Genomic DNA, 27,650 nt, shown 5'->3' with positions numbered 1-27,650 from the left:
CTCCTCCAGCGGGGGCTTTGCCTTCAAGTATCCCGGCAAGGCTTTGGGTTCAACGGGTTCACATCTGCCGGCTCTGTCCTTAAACGCGGTCGCCTCACGCCGCCCCCTCCGGCAACTTTGCGTTTGTAAACACACGCCACTAGCGCTGTCACGTGGTCCACATGTAGTTTAGACAGTGACGTTACAACAACCGGAAGTACATACGTACTACGCGCACTACTAACCTCACTATAGGGTTTGAACAGGCAGTCACTTTTATTGTGAAACTCCAGAGAGGAGGTACGGACGCTCACCTCGTGTTTTCCAGTGAACTTGAAGTGGTCGTCCCCCTCCAGCCAAATAAACAAACGGCAAGAGCTGAAAAAGTGGCTTTAAGTCCAACCACTTTCCACCTCCATGAACCAACAGTGAAGCGGCAACCATATAATGATTTCACTTGCGTTTACGTACGCCTAGTTGCGGCCTCGCTGATGTGTCATGTCCGCTGTGCAGCCGGACGGCACCATGTCGCGAGGCCGCGGGGGTGCGCGGCCCACCCGCCCCCTCTCCCGCGCCCCCACCAATGGTGCCCCGGTGAGACAAGACGACGACGACGACGATGATGATGATGAGGAGGGGGGTGTCCACCAGGCACACAACCGTCGTCTGTGTCCGCTGTACAGCGAGGCTAAACACGGCGTAAACTAGCCACCCTCCCCCAGTCTCGGCGCGGGACTTCCCGGCTGAGTAGCGTCCACGGAGGTCGGTCTCCACCGACGGCTTTTCGCGGTGGATGGTGTGCGCCCCCATACACACATTAAAAAAAAAAAGCACCAAGCAGAGGGCTACACACCAAGGCGGACATTTTTGTTTCTTATCCGGGGTCCGGAGGAGCCTTCACTTCACTCCCGCGAGGGGGACATCCGAGGATACGGAGAGGTAAAGCCCACCTCGCCTCGCCTAACCTCACCTCACACACCCCACCACTATTTGAACACACATTAACTTTTCAACATCCTAATAATCAACACACAACACACTTCTAACAGTCTTAAAATGATATAGTAAGAATACTGTACATAAGAAAATGGTTTCTTGCTCATAGAATAGAGGAGACACTAAAGTATGCGTTCACCAAGACAAGTTGCACATTTCTCATTATATATTTATTTAAAAGTTGTCTTCAAATGAATGTTGTGTCTTTTTTTAACATACTATTGTGTTAGCAAAGTGGTAAAAGCTGTTTTAGGTGCATTGTGGTCAGTTTTTGGGAGAGGGGAGGTGGGGATCTTAGCGGCTAAATGGTAGCCGGGTTCGTGTACAAGTGCTCTGGGCCTCGGCGGCAGGTGGACACACATCCGTCCAACTTTTTTTGTCCTTATTTTAAATTGTATTATACTTGCATATTTATTGTTTAACACGAGCCTAAACCTAAATATGTGCCACTCGTGGAAAGTGGGCGCTTCCAAATGGGTCGTATTAACAATTCATGTTGGACATCCGGTGGCAGTGCCAGCTGCGGGCCCATTTTTAATTGTCTGCCAGCTCCGCCACGCACGGCGACTGCTTCCGGGTAGGACTACTTCACTAATATCATTATTACGCGTGTGCTTCGCTTGTTGGATAAGGTACAAACCGGAGTAAAAGTGTTGGGGCGCGGAGGGGCAACCCGGCGGCTCCCCGGCGCCACGCTTGAACCGCGGCCGACCGGCTGCCACCTTCGCGGGGTCGGGCAGCTGTCGTCCTCCCGCTCCGCTGTTTCTGGATGCAACTTCTCCGGCTTCCAGCTGTGCGGGCACACGGCGCCGTCACGGCCCATTAGGTCCGTCGCATCCGCCGCTTGATTTGTGCTTCCTGCGAAGGGATTTTGGAGGGGAAAGGGAGCGAGGCGGGTGGGTGACTTGAGGACCGAGAGGTGCCGGTGAACCGGGCCACTGGTTCCAGGAGAACCGGAGCTCCCAAGAACCCGGAAAGGGGGAACCTTTGTGTCATATAGTCATTTAAATTACGTTTTAAATCTTAATTAGAGTTTAAGTGTAGCCCCTCGCACATTTTGGGGCTTGAATTTGGCACGTTGTCCTCCAGACAGACAGGCCGGCCCCTCCTACTTTGTTCTCCCGTCTCATGAGCGCTCTTCTCGGCAACACCACAACCAAAGCTGTTCTCTCTTTAGTCCCTCGGCTCCATGCAGCCATCTCTCCCTTTCACTTTCTGTTTACAATTTACCCTCCATCCACACCTCAACAAGCTGTATCCACTTTTCTTAGCACAGAGTTTTTTTAAGAGCACCCCTGCTGGTAAATTCTTTGTCTGGTCACATGGCTCACAAGGACTTGGTGTGCAATACACACATAAGAGTCCACACATAAAACCACACTGTATTTCTGGCATAGTTAATATGTGGAAGCATAACTTTCCATGTAATAGTGGAAGGACCTTTTTTGTAGTCTATTTTCAAACCCATTTCACCCTTTACGAGAAGAGCGTCAAATTTTCAGCGCTGCCCACTTTGTAGTGATGGTTTTCCTCAGAGGGGTGTTATGAATTGATATGAAAGTCATATAAATTTATAATCACCTTACTGCAGTTACATATACACAATGCCCCTAGATTTCATTATTGTATATATTTTGATCAACAAATTGAGTTTGAAATCAGAAGCTAGGTAAAGTATTGACAACCAAATATAGTTAATACAAATTCAAGCATCGCTACAAAATGGCCAACTCACTATATAGGGAACTATAGAGTGGCTAGGGAGTGATTCACAACATAGGCCATCTATTTTGGTAGCTTTCAGTATTACTTCCTGCTACACAGAGGATGTCACGAATGGATGGACAATAATCATTTTGATTCCAGGATGGATCCACTAATGCCTTTGTGACTTTGGGGCTGCTTTTAAATCAAATAAAATTAAAAAATCCAAGTCATTTTGACTAACTACGCCTACCTTTTCACAGCTTCTGTGCATCCAACAACATTGCCGCTCTGCTTAGGTTTTGGATTTATTCTACCTGATAGTACTTGCGTGTAGTAAAGCTGTTGCTTGAAAATGGCGTTCTCGTCTAAGCACAGAAGCCAATGATACTATGCTAATCTGTGCATCTACTTTGTGTTTGGCTTTTACATTTTAGCATTCAGGAGGAATGGGGGACAGAGTACGGCTTTGCGTCACCACGAGAGTCGGGGACTGAGCCGTTTTGAGGCCTGAATGTAAATTTAGCACCACCAGGTCATCAATCTAGGATATTTAAGTAATCAGAAGCTAACGCTAATCTAACCACCTTGCAGCTCTGATTGACTTGGTTGTGTAATTTCACACTCTAGACACACACAACTCTTTGTATGCAAGCTATTAAAAGCCAATTTTACATTATTTCCCTCCTTCAGAGTGAAACTAAAGAGCCGCACATCCAAGAGCACTGCGTCTCTGCTGAACTTTCGGCTTTGCCGTAACAGCGGTTTCACATAAACATTTAGCTACACGAGAGGATCAAAATATTAATGGTAACCACTACAAGCACAATAATAAAAATATTTTTGCATGGATATATTTGACTTTGACGGCAGTCATCCCAACTGTCCAACACCAACCCACACGTGTCACACTAATTCAAGGTCTGAGGACATAATTTTATTGTGGCCCACTATGGCAAATCAAGTGTCTGTTTCTTGCTAAATTGATTTCTTTTCATTTTGACAGGAAATCTGTATGAAAGTTGCAATTTTTCTTGACTTTATGCAGATATTGCAGATGTTTTTTTTCCACCAAATCTCTTAAAGGTCCCATATTTCGGCTAATTAGACCTCCATAAAGTGATTCTCTAACATGGAAGTAGTATAAAAGTGTCAGTCAATTAAAAAAAGATTGAAATCTGTTTGACCCAGTTTTGTATCTGCTTGCCCCATTTCCTCTAATTGGTTGCCTCCATGAAGAAGACCCACTTGTGTGAGCACGTGTTTATGTTGACAGCGCTGGCTCGAGAGTGGAAAGGGAAGGCGGGGATCTTCGCTAGTGAGGTAGAAAAGCTTGAGAAATACCAATGACCTGATTTCACCCCTGTCAGTGGAAAAACGACTGGAACTCAGAAATGTGTGGATGATTTTAATTCATAATTTACATGTTTACGGAGGAATGATAGAGCCAATATTGCATCCCAAATACTAGAAAAAGTTGGTTTGGTAATAACAAATAAACCTTTAACATAAATTGAACGATAGTGAGTATAGATTATCACCAATATAGTGCCCTCAATGTATCTTGAAAAGTAGTGAACAACTGATGGTCACTAAAAAAAGCAATCTATCCCATGACTCATTGCGCCAATACAGAAAAAAACAAATATAATACATAACGACTGATGGACATAAAGCGGCAGTATTGAAGAAAAAAAAACCAGATACAATGACGGATGGACATAGAGTGGGGGTTTTCCTTGGTCAAATTGAAACAGAAGGGGTACCCAGGACTCTTAAGTTAATTTCAATTTTAAGTGCACTCAAACGTTTGCTATATGTCACGGTTCGGTTTTATCACGGTATTAATCTCATTGTACGCCAATTATTGCGGTATTGTGAGAGGTATTGCAGGAGCGTTGACTGTACAGGTGGGGTGAAGAGGTGAAAGCAGGAATACCGAAAAAGAGACGCAGCGCGAAGCGGAGGTCCATGGCAACCGATCCCAACCTGTGGGTCTGCGTTTGCTGGGACAGAGGCCGGCGTGAACAACAAAGTGTTTCTATTTCACACAGTCGATTGTTAAGTGACGCACTGACAAGCGTAGTACGCCGTAGAAGTTGCAGAAGTCTTTGGACTTACACACATGGTCACATGGGTTTTGCGTCCAATCGGCTGCGTTTACACTCAAATGAGGAAGTAAAGCGCTCTACAGCCCGGCTTAGCGGCTTGGCTATGTATGGACGGCACAAAACGTCTCATTATTTTCTGCCGATGCAAGACCACGACGATACCAAGGCATTTTTAATTCTGCGATAACATGAATATTGTGACATTCCAACATACAATAATATTTTTTTTTCATACATTTGCCCGATCGGGAATGTTGTATGTTTTGCTAGCTTGCCCGTGAGTGTTTTTGACTTGCCACTGGCAATTGGGAATCGGTAAACTTCGAGCCCTGGTACCATTCTGATCATTTGCACAGGTGTGTATGACGTGCCCCGCACTGGATCAAACCCTTTTTCTGTAAAGTATTCACATATACTTTATTGTTCTTTGACTTTTTTTCTGTAAAATCAGACATGCTTAGTTACAAAAAAAGCACATTTACCTTTATGAAAATCAACCAAATCGTCTAACAAATTAGCAGTAGGAACGAAAATCTGTCAACGGTTTTTGGAGTGACTTCCATCTACAGTATTTCTGATATGTAATACAGTAGTTGCAGTTAAATATAACCCAACTTGTGCAACGCTGGTCAGATCATTACAGTTTTCATGATGTTGGAGCTTTTAGGGCTGGAGATGCCTCCAAATCTTAAATCCAGGAAAAACCCCGATATAAAATGCTTTTTTGTATAAATTTGGTAAAATACACTCATCTCTATGGCTGAAACCGTCAATTAAATAATTCGAATAATTCAATTATAAAAAGTGTTGAAGCAAAATATGTGCCTCGAAACTTCCCAGTGATAATTTTCCATACGGACTGATGTTACTGCCACTCTGTATAGAAATAAGTTGGTGCGATGATGGCGAGCCAGGAGGAAAGCATGAGTAAAAGACAGAGAGTGTCCCAAATTTGGGATCTTTTTACATTTAAATCAGAAGATAAAGTGCAATGTGTCTACTTCAAAGCAGAACTAATGTACTACAACAGCACGTCTACTATCGGCAACACAAGGCAATCGATGTCAGCGATTTAATATAGCCAAGCACTGCTAGTTAGAACGTATTTTTGGGAAATCGTGTCATGTTGCTAAACTTGAATGAATGACTGAGCAATTCAGGGAAGCTCCTTTTATACCCAATCATGGCACCCACCTGTTCCCAATTAGCCTGTTCACCTGTGGGATGTTCCAAACAGATGTTTGATGAGCATTCCTCAACTTTCTCAGTCTTTTGCCACCTGTCCCAGCTTTTTAGGAATGTGTGGCAGCCATAAAATTCTAGCCATAAGTTAATGATTATTTGCTAAAAACAAAAACTTTTATCAGTTTGAACATTAAATAGCTTGTCTTTGTAGTGTATTCGATTAAATATAGGTTGAACATGATTTGCAAATCATTGTATTCTGTTTTTATTTATATTTAACACAACGTCCAAACTTCATTGGATTTGGGGTTGTAACCGCAGCGCACGGTTTTTGTTTGAGTGTTATTGTTGTGTAATTCAATTGCTGTGTTGTTGGCTGTAAAGGTGTGCGGTTACATAAGCAACACTCTCATCCACAACATAGCGTTGCTTAGTTTCGGGTTGAGAGCTTTTTGACAAGCTGTTGTCATTGTGTTTATGAGCTCAGAGACCTTTTGATCCATGGTGAATTTTCACACAACAAACTGGCGGATTCTTCCGCATGCCTCCTGTATCAGCCAGCCTGCTGCCTCGGTGAAAATAGAATCACATCAGTGAGTGAAAAACTGGGTAAAGAACGCTAACTATGGGAGATGCTACCAGGACATCAGTAAGAGGGAGACATTTTGTGTACTTTTGTTTGGGTCATTCCCATGTAAAAAGAACTGACAATTTAACCTTGATCTTTCATATTTTCTTCAAATTTTGAGTTGTGATATAGAAATGGAAGGAAAAGATGAGAACAAAAAACATTGTTCTAAAGTACATCCAAACGCCACACCACACACTAACTCCACACACAAAGGCCAGAGTCCGGATCCAAACCCCTGAACGACCACCTTGTGAGGCAGATGTGCGTACTGCACATCTGCCTGTGCTGCACCTTCATAGTATCATGCTGAGAAAAATAAAATGCATAGTTGCGTACAGTGATATCTTGACTTGCATGTTAAATTCGTTTTGTGACCAAGCACGTAACTCATTTTACTCATATATCAAATACAATTTCCCCATTAACTGACTTGAAGTGCCATTAATCCATAGTAAGGAATAATTACAGCACAGCAAAGAGGCATTTGTAGTTCAATTCACCAAATTGACGGTAGCATTGGAAGCGTCAGAAAATACATGAGACAGATACCGAGTTATGTCACAATTCAACCACGCCAGCGTCGGTGTGTGTGTGTGTGTGTGTGTGAATCGAGCAATTTACATATGCACATGCTGAATCACATATCAGATTATTGTACGGATTAGAAAGAATACTAAAACCTTGGAAAAACTGGGAAATGCTCGTGGTCCGATCGCATTTCCTGCTCGTTGAGTGACAACGTTGGACCGCACACAGACAGCTGCAGCGGGGGACACACATTAGTGCACATGCAATACTGTACAAGCACTTGAACGGAACAAGAGTAAAAGTGATGAAGTGTCCTTTTCACTGATATTTAGGACATTAGTCAACTCATTAGCAAAGTCCTGGTTTGATTTATTATCGTTAAAGATATTGTACAGGTGTTTGTTTACATGTGCCCAGTGATTGGCTGGCGACCAGTTCAGGGTGTACCCCGCTTCTCGCCCGGAGATAGCTGGGATAGGCTCCAGCACGCCCGCGACCCTTGTGAGGATAAGCGGAACGGAAGATGAATGAATGAATGTATTTCCAATACATTATTATTTTATTATTTATTATTACATTATTTGTGTATAGGCACGGTCTGAGGAAGTTCAAAATTGTTTTGCAGTACAAACAAAAACAACTACGAACATATTGATTTGCAAATCAAACGTATATGCACGATTTAAGCATAAATCTGTGCGTAAACACAGTTAGTGAATGAGGTCCATTGTGTTTTGTGACAATATAAGCACCGAACCTACTAAAATAAATACTTTTTTTTTCTCAAAAATTAAATGTTTATCTTTTTCTTTCCTTTAGTAATCAGCAGTAGAACATGGGAGTATGTATGACACAACAGAGTCCAAGAAGCAATAGTTTCCCTATCCATGTGAAGACTGGAAAATCCCAGAAATATGAGGAAAAAATAGCTGTATAAAATTTTGGGGAATAAATACATTTAAAAGAGTTGAAATTTGACATTTATGTCCTAACCAATTTAGTTAATAGAAGCTATAATACGTAAGTTCTGTTCCCTCGCAGGAATTCAGCATTACAACAACAAAGCCATCCGTCGCTTAGATATGACGTAGCGGCCCACTTGTATGTGATGATTCTACAATATTTTTTTTCCTGTTTTGAAGGACACCCAGTGGGGAAAAAGATGGATTCTTCAGAAGAGGCAGTTGTTTTAAATTTACTATTATTGCTGTATTTTGTGCATGCATTTCTCAGACGTTGCTGAGTTGATTTTATTTTACATGAGGCACCTTGTTGGGCAGCTAAGGGGTCCACGGCTTTTTGGGTACTGGCCTTTAAGGCACAATAATGAATATAGCGCTGTCGCCTAAGTTTTTATTTTTTATTTTTTTTAAACTACCGGTACTAAAAACAATGTACCGTGCTATTTTTTACGTTAAAATACCTCGGTATGGTACTGGTATTGATACTTAGTGCAACACTAACTGCAGGTTTAATATACCATGTAAATAAAAAAATAATTACAAAAATATTAAATAAAAAATTTATAGATTTTTGATTGCATTTTAGAAATATTGTTTTTAGAATATTTATACATAACATAACAGGAGGGTTCATCAGTTAACTAAATTTAGGAAAATAAAGCTAAATGAACGCAAAAAAAATATAATATTACAGGACTTTTGATAATGTAAATGCCTGGTGAGCTGGATTTATATTAAAAAAAAAAAAAACAGAACATGTGCTTTGGATTGTTTGTTGCCGTCTTGGGTGTTTGTGTCGGAAGCTGGCTGCCGCCGTGTGCCAAATGTGACTTTTCCACAAGGCGTGCCAACAAGGCGCTATCACGGCTGCCCTGCCCATCCTCATTTCCTCATTCTTCAACTCAGTCCACCGAGAGTGAGCGTTGTGGCATTGTTCTCCCAACGGTCAAGCGGGAGCCGCTTTTTCACGGATTGCTGACAGGTAGCAAGCGGTAGGGCTACTGTAAGTGTGTGTGTTTGTGTCTGTGTGTGTGTGTATTAGTTAAAGTGTATTACTCTGTGTTTAATCATCGAATCACTTCCCTCCACCGCCTCTCCTGCGGTGGAATCTCACTTTTTGGCAAGCTGCCGCCATCCCATTGGTGGATTCCAACCACAGGAGGTGGAGCCAGAGAGGCAGTGTTAAGAGGGAACGTTAGCTACAGTCCACCCATGGCATGCCGTTTGCTTGTTGTTATGCCAATGAATGCAGAACCAACGTATTAATCCGCTGCTGAAAATAGTCTCCAGCAAATCCTGTTGGAATAGCAAAGAAAATCATTATATTCACTAGAACTGTGCATAGCAAGTTTTAAAGCTGGCTGCTTGCAGTTCCTAGAGCTAAAAACTGTAAGGAAGGGTCCAATCAGATGCATTCAGTACTGAACGTGTTACTTACCTAGCAGGGTATTCTTCTGGCGCCTATACAATACCCCTGAACATATGGTAATAACAGTAGTTAAAATTTATTTTAGATTCTGCTACTTGTAGGTCCTGGTATTAAAAGCTTCCAATCAGATATGTTCACCACTGCAGATGCCACTATTAAAGGTTCCTGGATCTTTGGAAAGTACTACCACCCCTCACAGAGTCTTCTTTTGGACCTGGAACTCAATTTAGACCCTTTGCCATGCTTGCAAGAATCCCAAAAAGCACGACAAAAAACCTTGTTGTATGCTCTGTTTGTATATGTTGCTGCTGCTCTGAGTGTGTAAATGGCCAGATTTTGAAGATCTAATTACCTTAACATCGACGCAAATTTCTTTCAGCCAGTCAGTGGCATTTTGCATGATATGTTAGCATTAGCTAGCAGACTTTCGTTTGACAAAGTCATATGGTTTGTTTGAACATCCATCCATCCGTTTTCAACACCGCTTATCCTGGTTAGGGTTGCGGGGCGCTGGACCCTATCCCAGCTGACTTCAGGCAAAAGGTGGACTACACCCTGAACTGGTCGCCAGTCAGTCGCAGGGCACACATAGACACGGACAACCATTTGCGCTCACATTCACACCGTCACTGAGTGGGAACTGAACCCATGCTGCCCGCACCAAAGTCAGGTGAGCGTACCCCTACACCATCAATGACTTGTTTGAACATTTTGGTATTTAAATATTCAGTACAATATTTAGTTCTTGTGTCGCTTTGACTATAAATTTCAACTGGGAGTGACAAATAAGCAGATGGAAGCAAGCACACTTTGTTAAATGGAGAACTGTGAGAGCAACGGTCTTCATTACCTCTAAGTGATGTTATATGATAGTCTTTCATTGCTATACATAGTGAAAACAGGTGGTAAGGAATATTATAAAAAGTGTGTTTTAATAAGTTTAAATCTGTTTAAATCATGTGGGAAGGGTAAAACTAAAAACATGCTTTTTATATGGTCTCTGTTGCGGATTTTCACCTGTGCGGATGTGTCTGGAACATAGCTCCTGCGATAAATGGTTGTTCACTATAGTTGAACTACACTTTGTTATGGCCTTTGAGGGAGCTTGTGTTCAAGGTCTTGTTTCTGTCTTCCTGTCTTTTTTTCAGTGAGCTACAAGGCTGCGTCATGTGAAGAAGCCTCCACCTTTTGACCTTCTCTACTGTGATTCTGAGGTAAGAGTCCAAATATTAGCAACGGTTCTCAATATTATGTAGTAAAGTCATACACCACTGTAGTTATTGTTTTTCAAAACTTCACCCCCCAACGCCAGTGTCACCTAGCAACATGAACATTGGTAGACTGGTCTGTCATGAGGAAACCCACAAAAAAGTTGGAAGTAGCAATGGATGAAAAGACACAGCTAGCCTGTCATTTTGCTTTGAAGCGAACATTTTGGGATAATTTCCAAGGGTCGTCAAAGACCAATTCCATAAAAAACACAGAACTTTATTTTTTGGGAGTGAAAATTCCCCCCCTGCAGCCAGCTTTTGTAACAGCCCATGAGTAGTAGACCCACAAAAAAGTCTCATGAAACCATGCCTGAAAAGACACCGGAAGAGCTGCATTTTGGTTTGAGGCTTCTTTTGGCCGTTTCCTGCATCTTGTGTTTTTCAATGCATGTGTTGTGTACTTTATTGACTGACTGTGTATTTCACTTAGTGTATATTGAGTGTACATTCTGCGTTTGTGCAGTCTAACTGACCAGAAGTGTGATTACAACCTGACCCCGCCCCTCAAAGGCCTTGGGCATGCCTCAGGTAAAGTAGTGTCAGTATGAGGCCCTCACTGGTTGTCTTTGTTGGATGTGGTCCTCATCTGTGTGCTTGCTTTTGTGGTTCCTCATCCTCAGCCGGGTATGAATGGCATGGAGCCTGCTTTTGGCGAGGCCTATGGGGGCCACCGGGCTTTGCTCAGCCCCTACCCAATGGCCATGTCACCGCAAGGGGGCAGGACAGAGTACGACCAGGTGAGAACCCTAATTTGAAACCCCAACCCAGATTGATATCTTAACTTAAAACCCTGGGTTGAAACCATAACCTTGGCTTGAAACCTTCATTTAAAACCCTTCAAATCTTAATTTATATCTTTGTCTAGGCTTGAAATCCAAACTAATCATTGCTTGAAGCCTTAATTACACACTAACCTTTGTTTAAAACCCTAACCCTGTCTTGGAACCTTATTTGAAACCATAAACTTGGCTCCAAACCCTAAATTGAAACAGTAACTGTTGTTTGAAGCTCTAAATCTGTCTTGAAAACTTAACTAGTTGAAGACCCTAATTTGAAACACCAACTCTGGAGCCCTAACACTTACTTGAAACCTTAACAGCCACAAAACAATTCAAAGAATAATAAGAAATATCTGCACCGTTCTATCTAACCCTATGCTGCTTTTCTTCCTCTGTCCAGAGCATTCTTCTCATGCTGGGCTCCCCGGCGTCCCCCCGCAAACGCCCCTTTGAGCTGCTCAGTGACCTGGTGGACGATGGCGGCCTGGGTGAGGATCTGCATGCTGAACGCTGGGATGTGTCGGCCCTGGACGAGATGGCCCGGTACACCAAGCTGGGCCTGGGCGTGGCCTCCGAGGACGCCGTGCTCATGGGTCGCTGGGGACGGAGCCGCGAGGAGGACAATCCGGCCGAGAAGACGACCAAAGACGAGTTGGTAGCCACCGCGGGTGGAGGACTAGATGGCGGCGTGAGGAAGGAGAACACTGTGGAAGTGTACCAGTCACATGTGGGGGACAACAGCCACCAATCACCAGTCAGACACAAGGCAATAATTTGTGGAATTGGCTAAAACTTAGAAAAGACTCCACTTGACTTTGACAAGATCATATGACTTGAATTATGATTTGCTTAACCCAAGATATGACTTCACTTCCCTGAAATTTAGTGGGGACTTGACTTTACTCGCTTGATGTTTGCCACAGTAAACCTGGTCTTCCTGAAACTTAAAGACTCCACTTTAATTTGACTTGAAACAGTAATCCCTCAATATATCGTGGTCCCGCTATATATTAACAGATTTTTCAGTTAAACATATATTTTTTGTGTTGAAATACAGTGAACCCCTATATATTGTGCGGGATACATTCCAGAATCAACTGCAATAGGTGAAAATCCGCCGTATAGGTATACCATAACAAAACCTTCCAAATACATAAATACATGTGGAAAAATGTGTTCTGGTCCAATGAAACCACAGTTGACTTTTTGGCCATAATTCCCAACGGTATGTTTGGCGCAAACACAACACTGCTCGTCACCAATAGAACACCATATCCATCCACAGTGAAGCATGGTGGTGGCAACATCACTCTTTGGGGCTGTTTTTCCGTAGCTTTAGTCTTGGTCAAAGTGGAGGAAATTATGAGCATTTCCAAATAACAGTTTTACCACAACACCTTCAGGATTCTGCTAGAAAAAAAAAAAATATCAGGAAAGGCTTACTAGAACAGCTGAACATTATTTAGAGTTAATCAGAGGCACTTTAATTGGTGGGAAGCGTGTGCTGACTTCCATGCAAGATGAATTTGAATGTGATTAGTTAATTCCAAATAGCCACATCCCAGTTATACGCAGGTGTGCACACTTGTGTCCAATACTTCCTGCTAAATGTTTCAGAAAACATGCAGGTTCGAAAATTACTTATGCCTGCTCGGCAGCAGCCACAGATGTGCGGCTCCCTGCCCGCCGAGTGACCCTCGAGGATGCAGTGGTCTCATATTGCTCTTCTATTGCTTGGAAAGCTAAAGAGGCTCTTATCTCTGCCTGGACCTTAGTACAACCAGCTGGCACACTATAAAACATCGTGATATTGCAAAATACTTTGCAATAAACCAAACAACGATGTGTGTGTTTACACTAACTGCAATTTGCTACGTCGCTACCGAAAATAGCAGATGATATCCGAAGACGGGCAGGGACTCGATTCAAAACACAGACAACACATTTTGAGTTATATTTCTTGATTAAACTACTGCATAACGGCTATATAATCACCTCAAAATGGCAGTTATGGTTTGTAAAGGGGTTCTAAAGGTATCAAGATTTGTTTTTGTTTTTTAAATCTTTGCACTCTGACCTTTAAGACTTGAGACTTCTGATTTACTAGTACAGTGGAGCCTTGAGATACGAGTTGAATTCGTTCTGTGACCAGACTTGTAACTCAAATCATCTTTCCCCATTGTAATGAATGGAAATACCATTAATTAATTCCGGCCTCCCCCCAAATAAACAAATTACTTGTTTGTTTGTTTTTTAATAAGGAAAAATAGCACTCTATAATATTGTACTTTATAAAAACATAAAGTAATGAAATAATTAAAAAGAATATAACGAGTTAAACAGTTTGTGCATGAAGATTTAATGCTGCAGTTTATATAATTGTGCTGTTGCACGATTAATATACACCTATTTGTTGATTTCAAAATGTAGTATATTTATTCAACTACCAAAATTCTACTTTAAATATAACTTAAAAGAACAAGCACAGTATAAATGAGTAAAAAGTAAATTAATAATATATTAAAATAATAGCAATAAAAAGCAGTAAGTACAAATAAGTGTGGTATGTACATGCATGGCGATACACTTGTATAAGATAAAAAGAGGAGAAAAAGAACATCACAACTGAACTTCATTAATATAACTCATTTGTCGCAAATTAGGAAGAATATATGCCCGTGAGTCTTGTTGTGTTACCTGTCTATATGTGTTACTACAGCGTTTGTGTGACTATTCGTTATTTGAAAGTAAATCTGTCCCGTGATATCCAATGCTAATTTTTGCTAGCCCGTCAATATGGTTTTCCATTCCGTGCTAGCATTAAGCTGGCAATGTTTGTAAAACGAACTGTCTTGAATTTAAATATACAATGTGTGTAATTCTTTTTGATTTGTGTTTAGTTTTAGAGTAAACTCCAACTGGGGTGTCAATAAACAGCTTAAATCACGATCATGGAGGGCAGAATAACATGCTTCATACGCTTGCTGCAAGCAACATAGGTGCGTTCAGGGTGCTTTTACGACGCAGGAACTTGCATACACACGCCATGCCCTTTCGGCACATTAATCGTTTTTCATTGATTGTAATATGTTTATATGATCATGAGAAGCCAAAATCTAATTCACGATTACATTTCAACTAATTGCCCAGCCCTAAGTGGGAGTGGCATTAAACAGCTTGACACTTCTTTTTTGGAGAATTGTTCACTATTTGCCAAAGTGCTGCTTGTTGTGGAGTGAGTCGAATTGATTTCACTGCCACCATTCAGCACTTGTATCTCAAGTTTGCGCTCACCAGTCAAAGCGAAATTAAGACTGAATGACAGTTCGTATCTCAAGGCAACACTGTATATGACTTGCTCCCACTTCAGGTGGCACAGGAGAAGGACCATCAGAAGAAGGCGCTGGCGGTGGGTTTGCTCCTGGAGCACTGCAGTGAGGAACACAACTACTCCCTCAGCCAGGGAGGAGAGCCGGTCGTCACTCATAGCGTTCTGGAGGAGGTGCATCATCAGCGGGAGGAGGCACAGCAGGAGGACAGAGAGGAGAAGCCAGATACGGAGGATGAGGACGAGGAAGAAGAGGACGAGGATGAGGAGGAAGACGAAGGAGAGGAAGAGACTGCGGCCGATCTCTCGAGCTCGTCGGAAACGGAATGCGGTGAGTTTTTGGGTCCGGATTCGGAAAAGCATCCCGTGCTGTCTGTTCCAGACCTCAGACCACGTCCTATGTCTTCCGTAGCCAAGGGCGCAGGCATGAACTGGCCACCAAAGCTTGTGGCTGTACTTCCCGGACAACAACAAAGAGATCCCACTTTGCTGGAGTCACGTCCCAGAATTAAACCAACCTTACACGAACATCTTAATCGAGCACACTGTAAAAACAAGTCCATGTACAACATTTGTAGTGCCCATGAACATAAAAGGCTTCAAACCCTCATTTCAAAGCATAAACCTAGTTTGCAACCCTAGCTCTGGCTTGAGACCATAATTTGAAGCCCATAACCTAGTTTGAAGCCTTAAATTAGGCTTCAAACCCTAATTTGAAACTCTAAACCCTGTCTTGAAACCATATCAATGTCTTGAGACCCTAATTTGAATTTAAAGCCCTAAATTCAACTTCAAAACCCCAATTTCAAACTCTTAACTCTTGTTTGAAACCCAAATTTCAAACAGTCATTCTGTCTCGAAACCTTAATTTGAAACCTGAACCTTGTCTTGAAACCCTAATTTAGAATCTGAACCTTGTTTAAACCCTATCTTGAAACCAGACTTGAAGGCTTAACTCGAAAAAAAACTCACCCAAGCTTGAAACTGTACTTTGAAACTTTAAACCTAGTTTAAAACCCTACTTTGAACATTAACACTGTTTTAAAACCCTAATTTGAAACCTTACCCCCGTTTGTATTGCGCATGAACATATCAGATAGTGATGGCTGTGATAATGCATAGAACAACATATTTAGAAATTTATTTATTCATTTTTTCAAAATAAACCATCCTGGAAATGTAATTGAAAATGTATCCCCAATGATAACACACAAACAAGCATGTACATTTACATAAATACATTATAAACCATGTGTAATGTCATTTCCTAAACCACACACCCTAAAATATTATATTGAGAGTTCTCACACTTAATGACGTACACAGGCGCACTCTTGCTGACCTCCTTTCTTTGTTTGTATGTGTGTGTGTGTGTAACACTGAACGAAAGTAGCAGAAAGGGCAAAGAGAGTTCAGACAATGTCATTATGTGCAGACTGGGCCAGACGTCACATTTAATAAATGTTTGTCTGTGTGCGCATGCATGTGTCTGTGTGCGCGCATGTGTAATGTAATGGAAACTTGAGGCCAGTTACAAATGTGGTTATTACAGTGTTAGTTACGCATCATGTCATTTTTAGCTGCTCTGTTTTATTATTCATGCTGCCTCCAAAAACTTGTCCGTAGTTTTTGTTCTTATTCTTTAGCATTAGCCATTAGCTTCGCCCACTTGAGATGAACGCCTCCGTCAAATCGAGCAAAAAGAACCAATTGGGGGACTCTATTGCTAACCAAAACAGAAGCACCTACCAAGGCATGTAAACAGCCTCTCAGAGTGGAGACTTTAATAAGTTCCTCTCATAACTTGTGCAACTGTAAAAAAAAGTAATAATAATTTAAACCTTAAACCTGGCTTATTTGAAGCCGTAACCCAAGCTTGAAATGCTAATCGTTGTTCAAAACCCTAAACCAAGCTTGAAAAAGTATATTAAAAACCTAACCCTGTCTCGATATTCGACTTTGAAGACCCAACTGTGGCTTCAAACACTTATTTTAAACCCTAACCATGGCTTAAACACTAGTTTGAAGCCCTAAGCCTAATTTTTGAAACATACCTGCTCTTTATTCCATACTTTGAAACCCTATCCATTACTTGAAAACCTAACTATCTGATGCCTTAATGTAAAACCCTAGCCTAAACCTAATTTGTAACCCCAAACCTTGAAGCCCTAACCTTGTCTCGACCTGCCTTGAAACCTTAATTTGAGATCCCAAGCCTAATAAGCCCTAACTCAGACCTGAATCTGAAACCCTAATTATTGTTGGAAATCCTGTCCCTGGTTTAAAAACCTCATTTGAAACCCTTACCCTAATTTGATATCCAAGCCCAGGCTTCAAACCCTAATTCAAAACCCTAACCCTTCCTTGAAACTCTTACTTGAAGCCATAATCCTGGCGCAAAAACAGAATTTGAACCCTTAATCATTGTTTGAACTAACCCTTGCTTGAAACCCAAATTTGAAACTCCAAACCTGCCTTGAAATCTCAAACACAAAACCTAATTTGAAACTCTAACCCAGTATTTAAACCCTACTTTAAAACCATAAACCGAATGTCTAATCCTAACACAGTTTTAAAACCCTAATTTGAAAACCTATGTCTTGTTTGAAACCCTAACCTAGACTTAAATACCTAATTTGAAACCATAACTCAGATTTGAAATCCTAATTTGAAAGCCCTTACACAGGCTTTGAAGCCTAACCTAGGCTCAAAGCCCTAACTTGAACCCTTAACCCTGTTTTGGACCCGAATTTGAAACCCATACCTTGGCTTGAAGGCCTCAACCGCCCTTTTGTGTATGCGTTGACTTCCAGAGGCGGAGCCTGCGAGGCCGCTAGGCGAGCGCCCGTCCAAGCGCCGTTGCTTCTGGGAGTACCGACGCTCGCGGGAGTCTGCGGCTAAGAAGAAGGTGTGCGGAGGAGGAGGTGATTGGTCGCTGTCGTGGAGCTCCAGCACGCTGCCCAGCACGCTGTACCGACGACAAGGTGATAATGTGGCATGCAGGGAAAAATACAATTTCCAATTTTAATAATTTATTTTTTTCCTACCCTGCCTCTCGTCCGAAGATAGCTGGGATAGGCTCCAGCACGCCTAGTTGAGGATAAGCGGTACAGAAAGTGGATGGATGGATGGATGTTTTTTCCTAATAGAAAAGCAAATTGCAATTTCATACCCAACTTTGAAACCACAACCCTAAATTTGAAAAGTTAACGTTGGCTCGAAACCCTTATCGTTGTTCAAACACTAAGCCTAATTTGAAACCCTAACTCTGTCTTGAAACCTTAATTTAAAACACTAACTCTGTCTTGAATCCCTAGCACCATAGAAACAATATTACATCGCAAATACTATCCATCCATCCATTTTCTGAGCCGCTAAGCCTCACAAGGGTCGCGGGAGTGCTGGAGCCTATCCCAGCTACCATCGGGCAGGAGGCGCCAGCCAATCGCAGGGCACATATAAACAAACAACCATTCGCGCACACGTCACACCTACGGGCAATTTAGAGACTTCAATAAACCTACCATGCATGTTTTTGGGATTTGGGAGGAAACCGGAGTGCCCGGAGAAAACCCACCCAGGCACGGGGAGAACATGCAAACTCCACACAGGCGGGGCTGGGGATTGAACCCCGGTCCTCAGAACTGTGAGGCAGAGCTCTCATCAATTTATTTATATGCCGCATTTCATACACAAGGTAACTCAATGTGCTTTACTAGAAAAAGTTTGTTTGGCAAAATATGTCCCCTTCAAAACCCTAATTTGAAACCCTATCACTGTCGTGGAACCCTGATTTAGAATTCCAACACTGTCTCGAAACCGTAATTTGAAACCATAACACTGGCTTAAAACCCAGCCCTTCTGCTACCCATGTGGAATTGTCCATTTGTTTTTGTTTTTTTAATGTGGAATATGGCTGAAGTGGCTTGGTGCTTTTAGGCAAGAAAGGGCGCCGCAAGGCCCGCAAGACGGACGCCAGTGACCTGACTCCCAACCCGCAGAAACTGCACAACATCGGGGAGCAGCTGCAGAAGCTCAACGCCGCCATCGACAGCATGGGGCCCGTCAACGACCTCCCGGCCCTCGCCAGGGCCCGATCACGCAAGGAAAAAAACAAGCTGGCGTCCAGGTACGCATGCACACTATCGTTGATCATTTGCAAAACCTAACTGGATGCATTCAATCAAAAAAACATTTTTTTAAATGTAATTTGTTGTTACTTTGAGAAAGTAATTGAAATAGTTACACTATTATTGTAGTTTCAATGGGGTAACTTGTAATTGTAACCAACTACAATTCCAAAGTCATCTTCCCAACACTGCATAGGTCTGGCCCGAACCGCTTTAATAGTGAAGGGTAACCAACTTTGAAGAGAAAATTATACACAATGCTTCACAGCCACACAGGACCGGAACCGGAAACCTGAAAATGAATCAGTACGTCACTGATAAAAGGTGACATAGCGTAGTGACGTATATGTTTAGTAGTACATTAATATAATAAATATTTATAAGATGGGGGGAATTTGCATCATTTCGGCAGTAATAGCAGATACAGAAAATGCAAAAATAACTTTCATAACTGCAAATGCGTCCGCCATTACTAGGTTGATCCAATAAACACATTAATATAACAAATATTGAAGCCATGTTTATTAATGATTACAATTATAGAGTAATCATTATGTTGTGCAATTGAACAGTACGTATGCAGATTTTATTACAGAAGATGCTACCATAATTGTCCCACGGTAATGTTCTTGTCATATTTTTTTTTAAATATAGAAATTCAGACAAACCTTTCTGGAAGTGGATTTCTATAGGTTGTCATATCCTATAAATGCAATTTTACTATTGGCATAAGTAGCCTCGGGTTTTTTTTTTTTTTTCGGTTTTCAGCTGGTCTCCTCATTTTCGGTTTTTGGTTTTGGCCAAGACTAACATGGCTTTAACCCATATTTGAAATCCTAACCCTCGTTTTAAAACCTTAACCCAGGCTCAAAGCCCTAATTTGAAACTCTAACCTTGTCTTGAACCTCCTTTTTAAACCCTAACCCTGTCTTGAACCCCTAAACCCAGGCATGAGATCTTGATTTGAAATGGTTTGAAACCCTAATCTGAAACCCAAGCCCTAAATTGAAACCCTAATTTGAAACATGATCATTGTCTTGAAACCCTAACTATAACCCTATTGTGAAGCCCTAATTTGAAACCCTAACCTTGCTTCTAAACCCTCCTTTAAACCCTAACCCTAGTTTAAAACTGTAGTTTTCAACCATAACCCTCACTTGAACTTCTAATTTGAAACCCTAACCAAAGCTTCAAATCCTACTTTGAAAGACTAAACCCCATCTTGAAAACCTAACTTGAAACCCTAACCCTATTTTGAAACCTCAATTTGAAACCCTACCCCCAGACTATACTCTTAAAACATTCATTTAAAAACCTAACCTCGGCCGGAAAGGGACATTTTTACAAACAAATGCCTCATTTCAACTAACGCAAACGCGTCCTCTCGATGAACCTTTTGACAACAGCGTGGTGACTCAGGCACACGAGATGAATGGAAGGAAAGCAAACAGGATGGGGGAGGTCATGTGGAGTTCATGTAGGGGTTGGGGGGGTGGGGGGTTGGGAGAAAGGTCACTTCATATTGCATTCTGGGAACTTTTTTTTGTTTGTAATAATGACGTTAGCAGAAATGAAGAAGGTTGTGCCAAAGCGCTTGGAAAAGTCTGCATCTTCCTTTTGGAATCTCTGTCACAAGACAGTGAACACGTAACATAGTGTGGCGTCTTGCTGACGAACGATGATGATTGTGAAGAAGATGATGATGATGATGATGATGATCATGATCCCCTCAGGAGAACACTCTGCAGTGTCCTCTTCCAGAGAATCACACTTCTGCTCCCTTCTGTCTTCTCTATCTTATCATGCTCTTTTCTCTCTCTTTAAATTATCCCTCTTCTTTCTCTCTTTATTGTCTTCTTCTTCTGTCTCCTTTCTCTCGTCTTCCTCTTCTCTCTTTTCAACCTCCTCTCTTTCCTCTTCGTCCTCATCCCTCGAGCTTCCTCTTCTCTCTTGCTTTTTCTTTCTCTCTCCTTCCACTTGTCTAGTTTTCTCTTCCTCTTTTCTCTCGTTCTTTTCTCTCCATCTTCTCAGTCTCCCTCTTGTTCTCAATTTTCTACATATTCTGTCTTTCTCCTCTCTTCCTCTTTTCTCTCTTCCTCTTGCTTTCTCTTTTCTCTTCTCCCTCCTTGATCTGTTTCCCTCTTCTTCCTCTTCTCAGTTTTTGTCCTTCAAGGTCTTCTTTTCTCCCTTCTCTTGCTCTCATTTCTCTTTCTTCTCTTTTCATCCGCTTCGCACTCTCCTTTCTTCTCACTCTTTTCTCTTTTTCCTCTTCTCTCTCTTAGCTATTGTTAACATCTTCTGTCTTTCCTTTTGCTCTTATTCCTCCACTCTTCTCAGTCTCTCTCCTCTCTCTCTTCTCTCTGTTCTGCTCTCTTCTCTTTTCTCTCTTTGTCTTCTCCCTCTTTTGTTCTCTTGTTTCAGTCTTCTCAATCTTCCTCTTTTCTCTCTTCTCCCTCTTTTTCTATCTTTTAATTCTGGTATTTTTAATGCTTGTCCATTGTTAGTTACATGAACATGTTGTTCTTACTTTGATTGTAGGAGACGAAAAGATTTTATTGTTTCAAGTAACCTCTGCCCCTTTGTGGGGCCAAACACAAAAAGGAAGCCAAATTTAAGTGCCAGCTCAACCTTTTCTTGAAATGTTCTCTTTTTATCTCTTCTTTCTATCACGCTTCTCTGTTTCTGTCTCTCCGTGTGCTGCAGGGCATGCCGTCTGAAGAAGAAAGCACAGCATGAGGCCAACAAGATTAAACTGTGGGGGCTCAACCAGGAGTATGGTCAGTAAAAAAATAAATACATACATATATATACAGGGGCGGCACGGTGGACGACTGGTTAGAGCGTCAGCCTCACAGTACCCCAGGGTGTACCCCGCCTTCTGCCCGATGACAGCTGGGATAGGCTCCAGCACGCCCGCGACCCTAGTGAGGAGAAGCGGCTCAGAAAATGGATGGATATATATACGGGGATAAACTGCAAAGAAGCATTTTCGGGGTTGACGGAGTAGGCGGAGATCCTCGCTAGTGACGTAGAAAGGTTTGAGAAATTCGAATGACCTGATTTCAGGCCTCTAGGCAGAAAAACATCTGGAACTCAGAGATGCGCGGACGATTTCAATTGTTGTCAAATGTTTACTGAGACACCATAGAGCCCATAAAGTTGATTTGGTAAAATATGGGACCTTTAAAAATATATATAACAAATAAAATAAAATTGGTGCCTTAGACTTATAAAAATAAAGATATGAATTACACACTAAAACATTTATGTTTTGCAATGCTTTGTCCTTTACTATTTAACCTTACAACAGAGAAGAAAAATGTCATGACGTTTGTCTCATGTTATAATGTGTTAATGTATTAAAAAAAATAAAATTAAATCAGCAAAAGATCGGCCGATTTAAAAACGGCTAATATTGACTGATTAATCAGTCGGGCCCTACTTGAAACCCTGACTTGAAAGTCTACTTTGAAGCCCTCACACAGGCTTGACACCCCGACTTGCAACCCAAATTTGGATCTCTAATTAAAATCCCTAACTTGAAACTACAACCCTGTCTTCAAACGCCAATTTGTAACCCGGACTTGAAACCCTAACTGTGGCTTTATACCCTAGTTTTAAAACTATGCCAGTCTTGAAACCCTAATTTGAAACCCTGAGTCTAGTTTGAAACTCGAAGCCAAGATTAAAAGCCTAATTTGAAACCCACATTTTTGAGCCTCTGTTGCTACAGTACATGTCTTCTCATAAGAGTGCCAACAGATGCTAACCTGTCCATGTTTTTTGCCTTTGTCCTTCCTGTAGCCATCCCAATACTCTTTGAAGGCCTCACACAAACATCGTAACAGCTTGTCAGTGCAGCATGACATCATGAACGCATCCTAAAAATGTGATGGCCTCTCGTCCTTGTAACATATTTACTTGCCTTCCACGTCTTTAGCTTTTGTTTTTACTCCTCACCTCCCCCCCAAATGACATTGCGCTCATTCCTGCTCTCTTTGCCAAGGATTTAGTTGCTCTGCAAACTTGACTTAACAGAAAACACACAAGCGTGCGCACACACTCACCCACACATGCATACAAACACACATTTTCAAGGTAAAAAGAATAACACTATTCTCATATTTGTTTGAACAAAAATGTTTGAATGACTTTTTATCTAAAAAAAATATATATAATAATAAAAAAATTAAAACCTAATTTGGAATTTGTTCTGAAAAAAATAACTGTTCAGTTTTTGTTTTTTTTTTGTTCGGAAAATACAGCTTCATTTCCTACTTTTTTTTTATCGTGGAAACATTACTTTTTTGTAATATTAGACGTTTTCCCCCTCAAAACAACCACCTAATTCTTATATGACTTATCCCGATATACCATTCTATTCTTCTTCGTTCTCCAAAAATAGGATGTTATTCTCATAATATTATGACTTTTTATACTTGAAAGAATACCTTTTCTTATCTAAAAACAAATCCTTAATTTCCATTATTAATTTTTTTTCTTAAAACAATAATACTTTATTCAGGTCATTTTAAGACTTTATCTTTAAAAAAAAAAAAAAAAAAAAACATTTTGGGAATTTTCCCCAGAAACGTTTTTTTTCCCCTCATATTTCGATTTTATCTTGAAAGAATATCATTTAATTCTGATTTGATTCAGACTACTTAATTCTCGTAATACTTTTTTTTTCTTGAAAAAAAAATCATTATTTTCATTATATTCAGATTTTTTTAATCTATAAAAATACTTTTTTTGTAATATTACAACATATATCTTGGGAAATATACACATTCCCCCCCACAAAACAAATCTAATTTAATTGTCATATTGACTTTTTATTTAAAAAAAAAAAAATAAAATAACCTTCTTTTCATAAGATTGACTTTTTGTCATATAAATCTGACTTTATTGTCTTAATATCACTACTTTTTTATCTCCACAAAAATATTACTTTATTCTCATGATATCACAAATTTTTATCTTGGAAAAATAACACCATACTCTCGTAACATTAATTTTTTCCTAAAAAAACAAAACAAAAGAATAAACACTTTATTATAATATTATGACTTTTTTCCTCCAAAATATACCACTTTGCTGTCTTATTAACACTTTTTATCTCCCCCAAAAAATTTCTTTATTCTTCTAATATTACAATTTTTTTTTTTTTTTCAAGGCTTCTTTCTTCCAGATTAGCAGCCCATGAGACAACAGGAAATGTTACATTGTTAGCATTTTCATGGTTTTCTATCAGTAATAATGTGATTTGTGTGGCGTTGTGGCTGTTATGCCCTTAGAAAACCTGCTGGGGGCGCTTCTGCGTATCAAGGAACTCATCCGGCAGAGGGTGGAGAGCAGCGAAGAAGAGGACGCGGGCGAACGAGGAATGACATGCCGTCTGGAGGACATCCTTGCTCAGTCCAACGGTGAGAAGCACGTCCAGTGATGCTCGTATTACAGTATATGCACATACACATTTTCTTGATCTTAGTATCCCATTTTTATCGTAAGATAAAAAATTTTAATCTAAAAAAAGTGCTAATTTATTCATTTAAATATTACAACTCTTTTCATCCGATAAAATATCACTTTATTGTTATATTACACTTATCTATAAAAAATATGACTTTATTATTGTAAGACGTTTTCTTCTAAAAAATACCAGTTTAGCGTGGATTGGTTTGGATAGCAATTTTATTAATTTGGGAAAAGATACAAAGGAAGGTAAACACCTGCGTTCACTTCCGGGTTAGTTCGAGTTACGCTTTAACGTTAAAATCAAACAAATTTTTCTCGTAAAGGGAACTTCGTCACTTTTTATATGTATACAAATTTTGGAGAAAGCGACGACAAACCTTTTATCTGTCTCATAAAGGTTACTGCGTTTTATGAAATACGAGTTCTAGATGACAGAGGCTTACTTAAATTCAAAACACACACAAAACACAACCAAGAGTGGAATTTTATAAAATATTTATATGTTGTTGAAAAAAAAAAATGGGACTGTTTTGGTAATATTGAACTTTTTTTCTAATTTGTGACAATAGCGTGGCTAACATAGGTTAATGGTTAATGTAAAGGAACTGAGTTTGTCACCATGGAAACCACAGGTCCTCTGGTCGCTGGGCGGACCAAAGACTTTGTGCAGAGGATCTTGGCAGCCAGCGGGGGTCCTAGCCAGCACAAGGAGTCTCCCCAGGAAAAGCACCAGGTGGCGCTCTAAACCTGACCCGGGGGATGTCCCCGTGTGAGTGTATGCTGCTTTTGTAAAATACTGTACCCCCCTTTTTCCCGCTGTGTGCTGTACTCGTACCCCATTGTGCCTATAAATAGACAATGCACTGTTTTTGTAGATGCCTGTAGTGGTCCGCGGGGGGGCACTAGTGAGCCGAGGGGGCTCTGAGAGCAGGGTTTCTCAAACTTAGGGTCCAGAGGATAAATTTTTCCAAGGGCCACCTCATAATCCTAACGACAATTAAACACCCAAATATGCCATAGGATCTAAAATGTTGCAAGTCAAATTGTTACAATAATAAGTTCAGATTTATTTATTTATTTTTTATGGGGGGGTGGGGGGTCGTAATGTCCTGGTAACAAATTCATCTTTTTAAAGAAAAGGTTGTACCCAAAAATGACATAGGAGCTAGGGCTGCAAAATATTGGAAAAAAACATGCGATATGTGATATGGGTGCTGAATATTGCGATATCGATATTATTGCGATATTTAACATGCTTGTAAAGAAATTTAATTTTTATCTAATGAAATAAATACATTTATTTAATGTGGCAAAATAAGTAGTTTATGTATTCTCCTATATTTCAGACGTGTTATACATTTCATAACTGTTCGTTGTTTTCCTCGTTCATTTCGTCCCCTCTCGTGTCTGCCATTCTTCCTCTGCCCCTTGTTGCTGAAATTGTCACTGAACGCCATGGGTCCGCTCGAGCCAACAGGAGACCAGGATCTTGGGGGGTGGATGGCAATGTGCATTTAATGTCGCATCTGATTGGTCAAACTCTGATAAATGCCACATGCTTGCAACAAAGCATACAATATCGCATACATATTAATGTATTGCACGTCTTTGTGATACACACATTGCACGTGCCATTATCGCAACGACGAAATTGTTTTGATATATTGCGCAGCCCTAATAGGAGCTCAAAAGTTGCCTTTTTTTCCCCCATTAAAGTCGTAATAGTACGATAACTAAGTTAGACCTTTGGGAGAAAATAAATGCTATTGGAGCTTGGAAAAAATACTATTTTTTGGTTTAAAAATAATTTTATGAAAACAAATTCATTTACTTTAGAAATAAGTTGTAGTGTTAAGTTAAATTCAAGTATTATTATTTTTTGGAATCGTAATGTTTGGTTAGCAAATACTTGTAAGTGGAAAAAAAGTTGTAATTATTACAAGAACAGGCATTTTTTATCGGGAATAAAAACACTGAGGCAAAGGAGAAAGACTTCCGGGCGGCTTCAAGGAAATTCTGGTCGACCCTCCGGCGTCTCAGGAGGGGGAAGCAGTGCACAATCAACACTGTGTATAGTGTGGATGGGGCGCTGCTGACCTCGACTCGGGACGTTGTGAGTCGGTGGGGAGAATACTTCGAAGACCTCCTCAATTCCACCGACACGCCTTCCCATGAGGAAGCAGAGTCTGGGTTCTCTGAGGCGGGCTCTCCTATCTCTGGGGTTGGGGTCACCGAGGTGGTTAAAAAGCTCCTTGGTGGCAAGGCCCCGGGGGTGATGAGATTTGCCTGGAGTTCCTAAAGGCTCTGGATGTTGTGGGGCTGTCTTGGTTGACACGGCTCTGCAACATCGCGTGGATATCGGTGACAGTGCCTCTGGATTAGCAGACTGGGGTGGTGTTCCCCCTTTTTAAGAAGGGGGACCGGAGGGTGTGTTCCAACTGCAGGGGGACTCCTCTGCCTCCCTAATGGGGTCTGTTCGGGGGTGCTGGGGGGGGGCCGTCTGAAAGTCGGGTCTCGGATACAGTGTGGTTTTCGTCCTGGATTCCGCCAAGGCTGCCCTTTGTCACCGATTCTCTTCTTAACTTTTATTTGACCACCTTGTGTTAAAAAAAAAAAAACACAATTCTTATAAGATTGACTCTTCTCTTTAAAAAAAAAAAAAATTTTTTTGTGATAGACTTTTTGTTTTATCCACTAATTACATCAAAAATTGCAACTAATTTATTTTGTGGACCTGAGGTTGAGAAGCACTGGTTTAGAGGATGCGAGGGGGGTGTCTTTTTTTTTTTTTTATTAAAAAAAATTGTGGAGAGTCCTGATGTCGGAGCAGCTGTATGCCCCACTCCCTTCCCCCTTGAGCTTCCTCTTCTTCCTCCTCATCATCACGCCGCCATGTTTAGAAAGCTGCACCTTAATTAATCCAAACCGACCAAAGAGAGAAAAAACACCAAAACCTCACAGACGCTGCCAATGTTTTTTGTTTTTTTTTATTATTTTGACTGAAACACCAGCATGCACCCCCCCCCCCCCACTTTTAACCCCCCTTCCCCAGTCCAAGAAATGCATTTCAGCCCCCCACGTGTGCCCCCCCCCCCCACCTCATTATGTAGCGCACCTTTGTAACCACAGTTAAACACTC

At 41.1% G+C, this 27,650-nt stretch overlaps 1 protein-coding gene across 3 annotated transcripts; it reads left to right on the top strand.

The window, feature by feature from the left end:
- The first annotated feature begins 523 nt into the window (after positions 1-523).
- LOC133404567 (CREB3 regulatory factor-like) lies at positions 524-27,281 on the top strand. 3 transcript variants are annotated; one of them, XM_061680567.1, is made up of 12 exons: positions 524-918; positions 10,024-10,195; positions 10,674-10,739; positions 11,260-11,324; positions 11,417-11,533; positions 11,976-12,341; positions 14,946-15,234; positions 17,717-17,887; positions 18,843-19,032; positions 21,737-21,810; positions 24,331-24,459; positions 25,144-27,281. In XM_061680567.1, the coding sequence occupies exons 4-12, from the start codon at positions 11,316-11,318 to the stop codon at positions 25,254-25,256; spliced, it is 1,458 nt and encodes a 485-aa protein (XP_061536551.1). In that variant the 5' UTR covers positions 524-918; positions 10,024-10,195; positions 10,674-10,739; positions 11,260-11,315; the 3' UTR covers positions 25,257-27,281. The 3 variants fall into 3 exon arrangements, with proteins under 3 accessions (XP_061536551.1, XP_061536554.1, XP_061536552.1); XM_061680568.1 differs by lacking the exon at positions 524-918 and adding an exon at positions 9,011-9,099; XM_061680570.1 differs by lacking the exon at positions 10,024-10,195.
- The last annotated feature ends 369 nt before the right edge of the window (positions 27,282-27,650 follow it).

The sequence above is a fragment of the Phycodurus eques genome, chromosome 6 (assembly GCF_024500275.1).
Source record: "Phycodurus eques isolate BA_2022a chromosome 6, UOR_Pequ_1.1, whole genome shotgun sequence".
NCBI lineage: Eukaryota > Metazoa > Chordata > Actinopteri > Syngnathiformes > Syngnathidae > Phycodurus > Phycodurus eques.
The sequence above is the reverse complement of the archived record's forward strand: the minus strand, read 5'-3'. Positions and strand labels throughout refer to the sequence as shown.